The following is a 12,529-nucleotide window of genomic DNA, read 5'->3' as shown; positions in this document are numbered from 1 at the left end:
TGAACCTTTGCGTTTCAGTGAACCATAGTTCTTGCCATAAAATTCTGCCCTGTGGAAAATGAGTGATGACAACAATATGGTTATGATGAGGTACCTATTTGCTTCTCTACTCCACAACTAGTCTGAATTTCGAGTGGCTTCACTGAAAATCTGTGGTGGAACAGAGCAAGCTAGTACAGAAACAAACCCAGTTTTTTCCTTCTTTTTTCCCCCTCAAGATGTCAGATTTCCTCCCTAAAGGGGGGAAGGTTTGCAAAAAGAGAAGGCAAGAAATAAGGTATAGACTGGAGTGATTCACAGATCAAAAAGGCTACGTCTGGCTTATGGTGCAGATGGAGTCTCAGGAGTGGAGATGGGGAAGGGGTTGGTGCACACCTGTGTCTTCCTACAGCATGTGGTCTGGGCATCTGTGGCATCTGCCTCTGGTCCTGGGAGGGGACGGGCGTTCCCAGAGACTAGATTTCCAGGCAGGTGAAGGAAGGTCCCTGCAGTGTCCTGCTGTAGTCGGGACCCCGTGTGTATGTGTGTGAGGATCACACCCCCTTTTGCCAGGACATTTAATTCCAGAACTCCAAATAATGCGTTTAGACACTGACAGAAAAAGCTCATCCTCTTCAAAAAGTCAGTGAATGAACTAGGAAGGCAGATCTGAAAGAAGATACAGTTCTCTGAAAGGCTGAATAGATAGCAACCAAAAATAAGCTTTTTATGTGATAATACTAATTTAAAAAGAGAAACTGTTACCCAACAACCTTTCCAGGGCCAGGGAAACCGGTTTCATTAGTGGAGTAGTTGCAGCATATATGCGTTAAGAAAATGACATGTACGCATGTGTGATATAGCTGGGGAGCGGCGAGCTGTTTTGGATGGCTGTTAGCAGCGCAAACAATGAGGTGGTTGATGGGCTGGATCCTGGCGGGGCTGAGCGCAGGGGCAGAGCGCGTGCTCGGGTGGGAGCAGGGAGCAGTACCCACAGTCCTCCCCTGTTTTGAATCTACTGGGTGGAACTACAAAGGAAGTTTACTCATACGAGTAATGCAGTTACACTGGAGTTTGGTTTCTCATTAAATTTATGTTTTACTGAGGCATGATATTTAATTTAAGCCTCTTGAACCAAGCTCATAAATGTCTACTGCAGCAGACCAGAAATGGTGGCCCTTCCAAACTGTCAACAAGGAGTTGTCCAATCAAGTTTTTAATTATAAAGGATTGTCTGTTGTGGCTTTTAATTCCTTCTGGACTATCATCGTCCTTTAATTAAGAGAGTGGAGGTTATGATTAGTATTTTTCTATTGTGTAGCAATAAATATGTTTCTTCAGAGTGTTCTTAAGATTTTGCCTTTCTGTAAAGTTGAGGACTTTATTTTCCCTTTCTTTCTGTGATTTCTGCCAGGAGATGTTGCAGTTGCTTTAAAACAGATTTTCAGTCCTTCTTGTTTGTAATTTTAGTTTACATTTTACATCCATGTGGCAACGTTGGAGTCCAGTAAAGCTGTGTATGATGGCTGCATACCTGAAAAGACAATACATCTTAAATACCAGAAATATATGTTAATGGAAAGATCATTTACCACCCCAACTGTTTTCAGTGAACAGCTCATGTCTATCTTAAGTCTTTTAAGTTCAAAATTTAATGAGAGATTTCTAGTCAGCTTCTGTATCTCAGCTTTTGTATCTCAGCTTCCCAGAAGTCTCAAATGACTGATTGTTCTAAAAAGTCTGTACAGAATCTAACTGGAAATATGATTGAATTTTAATGTGGAAGTGGTAGAAACATAAGTCTAACACAGTAAGAAAAGTTAGGTAAAAGCTCTGATTCAGAAGGGAAAAATATTTCACTGGAATTATGCTATTGAGGTTTCTCTGAATATAATTAGAGAAAGTAAATTTTCTATGTAAACAAATTAAAAAGCTTTTGCAGGCACATCAGAGTTATTTTACATATTCAGTGTTCTTTACTGGTGGATCCAAGAGTTGTTTATAAATATTTGTTATTAAAATTTCTACATTGTCCTGGCGATGTAGATAAGTATTGCTTGTATTGTTCTACAGCAGGGGTATTATATTAAATGTCACATAGAAAATTAATTTGAGAGAGAAGGGTGAGGCTCTGTGTTGGATCTTGCTTCTCTAATCGTTGATTATATTTCCTCTGGGAAGGGAGGATGGAGCAGAAAATTTTCCCTCTGCATTTGTAGTCTTATTCTGATTTCAGCTAGATGTTAATCGGCTTTGCTGAACAAAATGTCACTTTTCTGAAGTCATAAATAGTGCTTGAAGAAACAATATGTTTTTCAAAGCATTATCTCTTTTGCTAGTGATTGAGACTACATAATGTTTTTATTTGTAGTAAGAAAAGTGTCCAAGAAAATTGTCAGTACTGCAATCTGCATACTTTAAGCCATTATAATAATTTTTTCAACCTTTAAAAATCTCCATACTTCCAACATATTTAAAACTACCAAGCTAGAAAATGATTCTTACATCTTATTAACATAGCAGCAGAACTGTAAGATATACATGAAAAAGTTTCTATATGAGAAACGTGATAGGAATGCCACAATTTCCCTGTTATAGTTGACTGCCTGAGCTTTACTGGGGGTGAGATACCATTCCATCAGCTAAAGTTACTTCAGTTCATAAATAATGCATCATCTTGTTTTATTCTAGTTTAATTGGAGCAATTTACTGGTCTCTGATCCATAAAAGCATAAAAGTGAAAAAAAAAGTGTATGTATGCAAAAATCTGAAGCAAACTCTGAAAGGCAATCTTTCGGCCAAATTAATTTAATATAAAGGACCACTTATCTCAAAACAGAGACTAACAATAAAACGGAACTATATTTCTCCAGGTCAATTTCCATGGCGGACACTGTGGAACGAGAAATACAAACCACACTTAATTTGAACAAGGACGATAAGGATAATTTATGCATCAAAGAAAATTTTACAGAAATGTGTTACATTTTTACTGCATGATAAATAATACCTGATCAAATTAATTCAGTGTTTGGCCCTAGATCCTGCTCTGTAATTCAGTTGAAAATTGCATATATAAACTCAAGAGTCTGATTCAGTTTAGATTGGTTTGTCTGTCTTGTTTCACAACAGGATGAGCAAATTCACTGTGAGCAAATTTTGAAGAAATGTTATTTTAATTATTGAACTATTGCTGATTTGAACTTCTAAATACAGTTTGCCATCTGGCAAACTCTGTCTGTCCCTGTGAATGTATTAGATACCAGTAATACACACTTTCTTCTTCATGCTTGGGAAAAGATGACTCAGAATAACAAAAGTCATGGTCCACATTTCAGACATGAGATGATCAAGAATTATTTTTTCACCTTTTCAAGTTTCCTGTTTGATCTGTAAAACTGCAGTCATGAGAAGAGAAAAGCATGAAAACGTTAGGGGGGGGAGCAGGGAGGGAAGCCGCTCAGTATTTCTGAACTGTTTGGAAGCTTTCAAGATGCAAAATGGTATTTGCAGCTTGGCAGTTTGAGGAGCTTTTTCAGAATTAAACCTTTGGAAATGTCTGCATTACTCATGCTGATAAGGAGCTGTGAGTTGACATTCTCAGCAAGTCCTTTTCCTGTGCAGGACATGCTGATGTTTTTCTGGCAAACGTAGCTAAGATTTGTGCAGGAAAAGATGTGCATTTGATCTGTATCCAGGAACAAGTAGGCGCAGGATAGAAGTCTCGACAACATTCAGTGAAATTATTCAGGAGCTTTAAGATAGCACATATTTTCACACAAGAGAAAAATATTTCAGATATCTTTATGATACTGAACCAACCTCTGTGTGTTGTTTTTTTATATTAGGATAGTTGTCCAGGTCAGGGTAAATTCGTTAAGGTCAAAGCTGACTTGCACCAGGATTTAGGTAAGGCTGGAGGAATTCTCCAGAAATGAAGTTAGCTTTAAGGTATGAAATAAAGCGTGAGGTTGGATTGTCTGGCATGCAAATTTTCTCTCTCTCTTGAGAAGCTTACTAATTGTGAGACGGCAAATCTAGTGATGTAAACATTATTCACCGTTGAAGTGAAATATTATAACGGAAGGAAGGAATTCTGAAAACTAGTAACAAATATTAAGACTTCTTGTACCCTCTGTCAAGAGGCATAGGAACAGGAAGGTAGTTCTTCCGTCATTCAGGATGTGATTAATAATGTCTCATTATTTCATTCAGGAACATCTAAAACAAAAGACTCCTGATCTGAAGTAGGTATCTGGCATGGCATTGAAAGCTCGGATTTTTGAATGAGTTTTTGTGTTAAGATCTGAAATCCCACTAAAATTAGATGGGAATTGAGTTCTTAACACGCTTGTTTTCTTTTGAACATCTTGATTTAAGTATATTTATTTCTCAATTTACTTAGTTTTCTGACTTTGAAGTCCCATAGAGTTTCTGGTGTCCATGCAAGATGATGTATTCAAAATCATTTATTCACAAATATGTATAAGTACTGTGCTGCAATACTCAATTTATATATTTCCAGCTTACCAAATGTAAATATGGTATGTATTTATTACTATTCATTGTTAAGGTACCTAGTCTTGGTTGAACAAGATAAACCTCAAATTACTTCATTCTAGAGTGATTTAAAAACTAATAGGTACATTTTTGTGTTCCTTTTTTCATAGTGGGGAAAGTGGTGCTGGAAAGACTGTAGCTGCTAAATATATCATGAGTTATATCTCCAAAATTTCAGGAGGTGGCCCTAAAGTACAGGTGAGTAATACTGAAGCATAAGCATAGTCTGAAGAATTGCTTCGGAGGTAGAATGACAAAGGTCTGTCTTGGCAGACGCTGGCAGCCAAGAGGCACTGTCCCGAAGTGGCATGTGGGTGAGCAGCTAGAAATATATGCAAGCCCTCAATAGCAGAGAGACAACTGGAGTGGACAGTGAGCTGCTTGCTTTGCAGAGTGCTGGGCTGACTGTGTGATGGGAAATCCACAGACACAGAATCACCTCTGCTAGTTTTGTAGCTCTCAGGCTGAATTATGTCTACAACCATTTTTTTTTTTTACGTTAATGGGTAAAAGGTACTTTAATTATTGTTCTTAACCAGATTAAGAACAACAACCAATCTCCTTTTAGTAGATGTGTGGGTTTTCTCCTCCTGTGTTGGCATTCTATTGAAAACTGAACTGGCTTTTCGGGTTTTTATTACTTCTGTTAAATCTCTGATTTGTATGCATACATCAGAGAGCCAACAACAGGAACGTCATCTTGTTTTATGAGGTTATCTAGTCAAAATTAGCGTATCTGAAAGCTAGCTGAAACAAAAAGTAGTTACTCTTGTTAATAACTACACTGTCAATGTCCGCTGTATCTATTGAAACCTGTTAAAGAAAGCTAATTGAGTGAATTAACTGTAAAAATTCCCTTTATGACGTTACAATGTCATTCATTGGCTGACAAGCAGTGGTAGGTAGGGAGTAGCTGCTTTTACTGAGCCACTCTTTTTGAGTGCTTACTTTTATTTTTTGCTTTATTGCAGTCTCTGATGTTGAGTATGTTCTTTCCGCTTAGTTTTGCGCAACAGTGATACTGGGAACATTGCAGAGAATAATTCAGTAACCAAGAGAATGATCCAGAGAAAGTACGCATTGTGTTATTTTTTGGAATAAATGTAATCATACTTTACAAGTATTTTGTTTTATTTAAGATTCCAGATTTTTTTTTCTACAAAATTAAAAGATATTCTTAGTGACCACAGAGTAACAGGTGATGAAGTTGGTAAATTGCCTTGAGAATTTCTTTTGAAATAAAATCTTCTCTCCACAACCCAGCATAAGCTGGATTTGTTCCAAAGCTAGTATCTTGTCCATACTTCCAGCTCCTAGGATCAGACAAAAAGGCAACAGTACCACGCTTTATTGCTTTCTAAGACAGTTAGATAGCAGCAGCATCGATCCCAAAACAGGCTGCTGAAGCACTTGCAGATTCCTAAATTTCATGCTGCTCTGACTTCATTGGTTGAGGTTCCAGGCTCCCAAAAAGATTTAAATGCTCATGTGTAAAAAGGAAATTGTTTAAAATCAAGATGATGAAAAAAAGAGATCAACTTATTGGCTGTGTTGCTTGGCAGAACAGTGAACAGAAGGACCAGTTTTTAGCCTTGGGCATTTTTTTCAATTTTGTAGGATTTTCTTCAAAAAATAGGAAGTAGAAACTCTGAAAAAAAAGACAGATTCTATTCCTTATCTGATGCAGTGATGCAGGCTTTCTTGCTTTTTTAATATATAATTTAAATGTTACGGCTTTCTAGAAAATCTGTAAGAACTTTAGAAATGTCTATTTCTGAACCTCTTTCTCTTGTTTCCTAAAATTTTAGCATGTTAAAGATATTATTCTACAGTCCAACCCTTTACTGGAGGCCTTTGGGAATGCAAAAACTGTACGGAACAACAACTCCAGCAGATTTGTAAGTCCCTCTACCTTAGAGATTACTTTATTCTTCCAACTTCTGTGCTGTTACAGAGACGGTATTCAGGAGTATAATATAAATTGATTACAAAGGAGCTAAACCTAAATAAAATATAAAGTGTGTATTTAAACATAAAGTATATATTGAGAGGCCTCTATTTCTTTCTGTATAGGTTGTACAGTAGTTTCTCTTACGATATGTGCTGGTCACAGTTTATTTATAAGACGTTTGGTCTGCAAGCAAATGACTTAGCAGCAAACTGGCCAATTTTCCAGATCAGTAAAATATATGCAGTAATATATGTTTGAAGAAAATTAAAAATTGATAGCTTTTATAAAAATAGATGAAACCATCCTTAGAGTTGTTTGATGGGAAATGCCTTTACTAATAGGTACAGAAAGTAGGCAGGAATTATTTTCAGTCTGTCATTGTAAAATACTCAAGATAATATTGTGAAATGACAGTTAATTAGATAACATGCTGTAGGTGCTGTTTTTAAAAGTTACACATAGGCTTTACAAATTTGTGCTTCAGCCAACCTGAGTGTTAAATGCAATTAGTGTCTCCTTTAAAGAAAAAGATAATTGCTTTACCTTGCTTCCAAGCAGAGAGCTATGTTTGCCGTCGGTCAAAAACCTGTTAAATTTACTTCCCATATAGGTAAGCTTTATGGTTTCTTTTATACTAAGCAAGAGTCTCGGCAGTGAAAAGAAGCCACTCGCTACATTTGCATGAATACATGATGTATTATTCCGAGTCTAGTGCTGTGTAAATGCAGGAAGAAAGATAGGTGATAGTTCAAGAATTTAAGCTTAGGTTACACCTTGAGGCAGCTGTGTCACTGCATCCATAAAGATTAAATATCCTAGTAACCTTCCTTGAGATACGGTACAAGTGCATGATTTCAGGTTTGTATTTACTAATCATTCAACAGCTTTAATTGTTTGTTGCAGGGGAAATACTTTGAGATCCAGTTTAGCCCAGGTGGAGAACCAGATGGAGGGAAAATCTCCAACTTCCTACTGGAAAAATCTCGAGTGGTAATGAGGAATCCTGGAGAGAGGAGTTTTCACATTTTTTACCAGGTCAGAAGTGTTTAGGTCCTTTCCAAGTTATTTAAAATAACTAGTACCAGTTTTTCTTTTTTGATTGAAAAGTTGACGGTAATCTGGCTATCCCTGAGAAGCTTGATAGCATGTTAAGACACCATCTAACATAGCCCTACCTATCTCCCTTTCAGCTCCAGAACAAAAGTACTTCAATATTTCAAAGGCCTTGCTTGGAAATTTACTGTGAACTCCCATATGGAAAATTCCAGTAGAATATATTAGACAATTAGAACTTTCCAACGGATTTCTTTTTAAACTGGCCTGTGTAATTATACCTTCTGCTCTGGAATTCCATAGCACAGCTGTGAAAGAGAGATTTAATTCTCAGTTAAGTTTTCTAGGATGATTAGGATAATATCTATTTGTTGAATCCTCCAAGCATCCCCACTTCTTTTGTGTTTCAGAAGGCTTTTCTGGCCTTCACTGGTTCCTTATCTGCTGAAGTGCCGTTGATCAAGCTCCACAAAACTAGAGTAAAGACAGTGCATTGTAAGTGACTATAAGCAGCTTCACATAAAGTGGAAGTGACAGTGCCAGGATGGAAAGCTGCGTTGGAGCTGGAATTGCTCCAGGAGCTGTGTGTTCTCCTTTTCTGAGGTGTATGAACAATTTGCGCTGTCCTGCTGATTTTTCTCTGTGGCTTGGAGAGGCTTTTTGACACAGGAGTTAAGACTACGGGGTTTTGATTATTCCCTTCTGAGGTTAGTTTGTTCAATCCTTCCTACTGCAGCGACGTCTGTGCACAACTGCCTAGACTTGACGTCGGTCTGAGGAGCCTCTCCTCTGGCATCACAGAGAGTACAGGGACCTTTTTTTAACTACTCTGCTATTTATTCTCGGCCCTGTTGGCCTAAATGAGGTGTGACTTGAGCCATGCTTCAAATCAACATAGTGTTGGAGCAGTTCAAAACTTGCTCAACATAAGCCATAATGGGCATAAAAGGATACCTGACCTCACAATTAGAGTCACAAATAATGCTTTCTTAGTATGTTCTTGCAACTCTGCTTACCTTTCTGTAGGCATGGAAAACGTGTTGATCCTGTGGATTTAGTTAATACATTGCAGATGAGAAAATGCACTTTGCCTTACCTTTTTTGAGGTAAAGATAATGGAAGGCATTCAAGTCAGTCACAGTTTTTGCTTTTTATTACATATGGAAGTTAGAACTAAACCATTCATGGGAATGGGAATCTGGTCTTTTTGGTTAAACAATTAACAAAACATAGAAAGGATACATACCTGGCACAGCGCTAGCCATATCTGTCCCAGTAATTTCAGGCTCAGTCACCTGTTTATGAGCTGCCTTGTGTCTGCTGAAGATCATTGTATGATACCTAATTTGGGGATTTTTATTCTGCAGCTAATTGAAGGGGCCTCCTCAGAACAAAAAAGCAGTCTTGGCATTACCAGTATGGACTACTATTACTATCTGAGTCTCTCTGGCTCCTACAAAGTTGATGACATCAATGACAAATCAGATTTCCAAGAAACACTGGTGAGTTTTTTACTCTGTGATTTGCATAGTGGTGGATGTATGTTCATTTCAGTTTCCATCTGTAGTGAAGACATTGGTGTATTAATGTGGGAATGAGAAATTAATGTAGATGTAACTTATTTTAATTATATTTTACCCCGAGGAGGAGGTATGTTACCTTGAACAGGTCCTGTGTTGTAGCCTAACAATCCTGAGAAGATAGATACTTTTTATAGAAAGGTGGTTTGTTTTCTGTTTGTTCTTTTTCAGAAGGGTGCAAATTTAATGAAATTTGAGTGGAGATAATCTGCAGTATGAAAAATGTGAAAATGCAAACACAGTGAGGACCTTCCATTAGAAGAAAATATAAGAGAGTGCCCCGTTTTAGCTGAAATCTTAGTGGTTGACCGATCTCTGTGCCTATTTAAAACAGTGCAAATGAAAGGCTGGAGAAAGGGACTTAGAAAAGCATAGATCGGGGATCTTTATGCAGTGCTGTTGCCAATTCATTGTGTGAACTTTATGCAAGTCATGCCAACTTGCTGGTCTCCTGTTATTAAAAATTTAGTATTAAAAATAAGCAGATTAACATATCTTCTTATTTATATATGTAGCACATCTGAAGGCCTAAAAAAAGATAATCACTACTGTTGTATTCTAGCTAATCTGGTATTCTAGAAAAAATCAGTTGAGAAGACATTCTGTAAGTTACCATGTATTCTAAACTCCAAAACCCAATGTTGTTGTGGATTATTTTCTAGTGGCTGAAATTCACAGCCTATGCCAGATAGACTATACTGCTTTTTAGAGTCATTCAGTACAGCGTCACAGTTCTTAGTCTCAGTGGATAAACTCTGTGTGTAGAAGGAATAACATCATTGTCCTTTTGAAACTTCAGTGCAGGCTGTAATGAAATTTGGTTGCCTTAGATATTTGAACTGTTTTGAAAAACTTACATTTTTAAGATCAAAATTTTAAAAGGAATTCTATAACAAGAGTCATTGAACGGATTGTTTTGGGTTTTTTTTGTTGTTTTTTTTTTTTTTACAGCATGCAATGAGTGTGATTGGGATCTTTGCAGAGGAACAGGCATTGGTGCTGCAGATAGTGGCAGGAATTCTGCACTTGGGAAACATCAGCTTCAAAGAAGTTGGCAACTATGCAGGAGTGGAGAGTGAGGAGTGTAAGTACCTCTGGAAACTGTTATAGCATTAGTAGTGGGCTGAAACCCAGATGGCATGAGGTGAACTGTAATCTCGAGCTTCTTATCCAAACACAGTGCATCATTTCTTATTGTGTGAGGCTGCTAATTTAGATTCTCTTCCAAACCCAATGCTACTGAGGCCCCTGTTTTGTCTTGTACTGACTTAATAGGAGTGCCATTTTGAATTTAAGAAGTCTTTTCCAGCCTTTGAGTATGAAATAATAGAAATTGTGAGAAATGCTTTCAAGCAAACCTGAACACTGTTCCTTTCAGTGCATCAGCACGCATTCATAAAAACATCTGCTTCTTATATGGTTTGTCTGACCTCGTTGCCACATGAAAGCAGCTACCAACTTGTGGAGTATCCTCAGTGCTCAGGCGTATACGTAGATACATCCAGAAGAGGTGCCTTGAAAACAGAAATTCAGAATTTAATTGAAATGAGGAATTTACATACTACAGTTATGTTTCCTGTCTCAAATTTCCCGACCCGTACCTTGTTATTAGGTACATCTACTGCGTAACTATTTTCTTATCCACAATGCACTGTCCTTGTGTCTTTCACCTCTTGCTGCTGTTTTATATCAGCTAGGGCCACATCAGCAAGATATTGAAAGATGAATGGATCTTGAGTTTTAAACATTTTTGTCATGATTTATGCCTTGCACCTAATGTTGATTTTATACTACCTTGATAGTTTAAGGACAGAGTGGATAAGCAGAACATATGTAGTAGCTTATGCATACTGTTCTCTTAATTCTTATTTCAGAATGGTCCTTATGTTTAGGAGAACTGCATTTGTGTAGTTTTAGGTAGGTTAAATATGAAAAAGTATCTTGTGCAGTCCACTTCCCACTCAACTGTATTAGCACTCTCCTGCTAGTTAAGAAATTGGGAAATAAAAAGTACTAATTTTTAACCTCAATTTCTTAATTTGAAAGAATAGTAACTGAACCCAGAGAAAAACATCTTTGGCATTTTACGTATCCAAAGAAAAGTATAGTATTTCTTATATGCCCTATGATTCCAAGCGAGCTACCGTGCTTCTATTTAAATCCCAGTATTAAATCTTTCAGTGAAATAAGACAGGATAACCAGATGAGAAAGGTACAGAGCGTGTTGCATCAAAAAGTAACAAAATGAAATGAGTTGAAAATAAGTTGGTAAACATGAATGTATTTCTATGAAGATCCACGTACACCATATTTCTCTTGCTCACTGGGATATAAATACAGAAGTTGTGTATGAATAAAAAAATAGCAGATAGAATGAATATAGAATTTATTCGTAAACATAATTCATTTTAAAGAAGCCAGAGAAGAAATAGCAATGTATAATACAATTCCTGCCTTATGAAGCTGAAAGCTGGGTTCATTTCTCTTTCCATTAATCCTCCCCCAGTTTACTGTTTGTCCTAACCATCTAAATAGTAAAGTGTTTATAGCCTGGGTAGCCACAAAAGATAAACCACAGTGAAAGACCACTGATAAGTCATGCTTTGCGTAAGTCTGAAATAAAAAAAAGTTTAAGAATTTGGTCAATAGTGTTCTTGTTATTATATAGCTAATTGCAGAAAAACATGCAAAGGCCATTCTTCAAGACACCAAAACCTCTAGTCTCTTACTCTGAGTCAGAATCAAATCTGTGCAGACCATTCTTGACCGACGTGTAGACAAATACTTCTTTAAAGCTGCCAGTGATTACTGCCTGTTACAGTGCTTGATTATATTAATAGTTGAAAAAAAGCGTTCTCATTATTCTAAATCTTCCACGTTGCAAAATCATGCCCAAATGCTACTTGTTCTCTCCTGGATGCAGAAAACAATTTAAACCATCCCTTTTTACGCTTGCATTGTATTGAAAGATTTGTTTTACACTTTCAGAAACCATTGAAGTGAACGTAGTCTTCAGCTTTTCTTTACAGATTGTATTTAAAACTATTCCACAGAATGCTATGGATGACTCTCTGAGGATCATTTTTTCAGTTACATGCATATCCTGCTTTATAGTAATTTCTAGACATTAATTTTATGATCCCTAACTAAGGACAATAATCAGGCATCTTAAGACGGTGAAGTTATACCAAGTAATGTTCAGCTATTCTTCCTTTACAGTAAATCATTATCACTGTGAAGGAAGAGTTTCTGAGGTATGCATGGTGGTTCTTACCATTAGACTATCTATATAAATTCTTACAGTAGTATTGGCTAAATATTTATTCTGGCATCTTTACAGTATATGTGAGCATATCTGGTCTATAATTACTTACATTCTTTTCTATTTTAAAGCATATGATGTTTG

At 36.9% G+C, this 12,529-nt stretch overlaps 1 protein-coding gene across 1 annotated transcript in view; it reads left to right on the top strand.

The window, feature by feature from the left end:
- The window catches only part of MYO1E (myosin IE), a 63,508-nt gene that overhangs the window by 12,885 nt on the left and 38,094 nt on the right, over window positions 1-12,529 (top strand). The window contains exons 8-12 of the mRNA XM_009885779.1: window positions 4,650-4,737; window positions 6,348-6,437; window positions 7,394-7,525; window positions 8,911-9,045; window positions 10,075-10,207. Of these exons, the coding sequence (XP_009884081.1) occupies window positions 4,650-4,737; window positions 6,348-6,437; window positions 7,394-7,525; window positions 8,911-9,045; window positions 10,075-10,207 (578 nt within the window). The remainder of the gene's footprint in view (window positions 1-4,649; window positions 4,738-6,347; window positions 6,438-7,393; window positions 7,526-8,910; window positions 9,046-10,074; window positions 10,208-12,529) is intronic.

The sequence above is a fragment of the Charadrius vociferus genome, unplaced genomic scaffold (genome assembly GCF_000708025.1).
Source record: "Charadrius vociferus isolate BGI_N301 unplaced genomic scaffold, ASM70802v2 scaffold325, whole genome shotgun sequence".
Taxonomy (NCBI): domain Eukaryota; kingdom Metazoa; phylum Chordata; class Aves; order Charadriiformes; family Charadriidae; genus Charadrius; species Charadrius vociferus.
The sequence above is the reverse complement of the archived record's forward strand: the minus strand, read 5'-3'. Positions and strand labels throughout refer to the sequence as shown.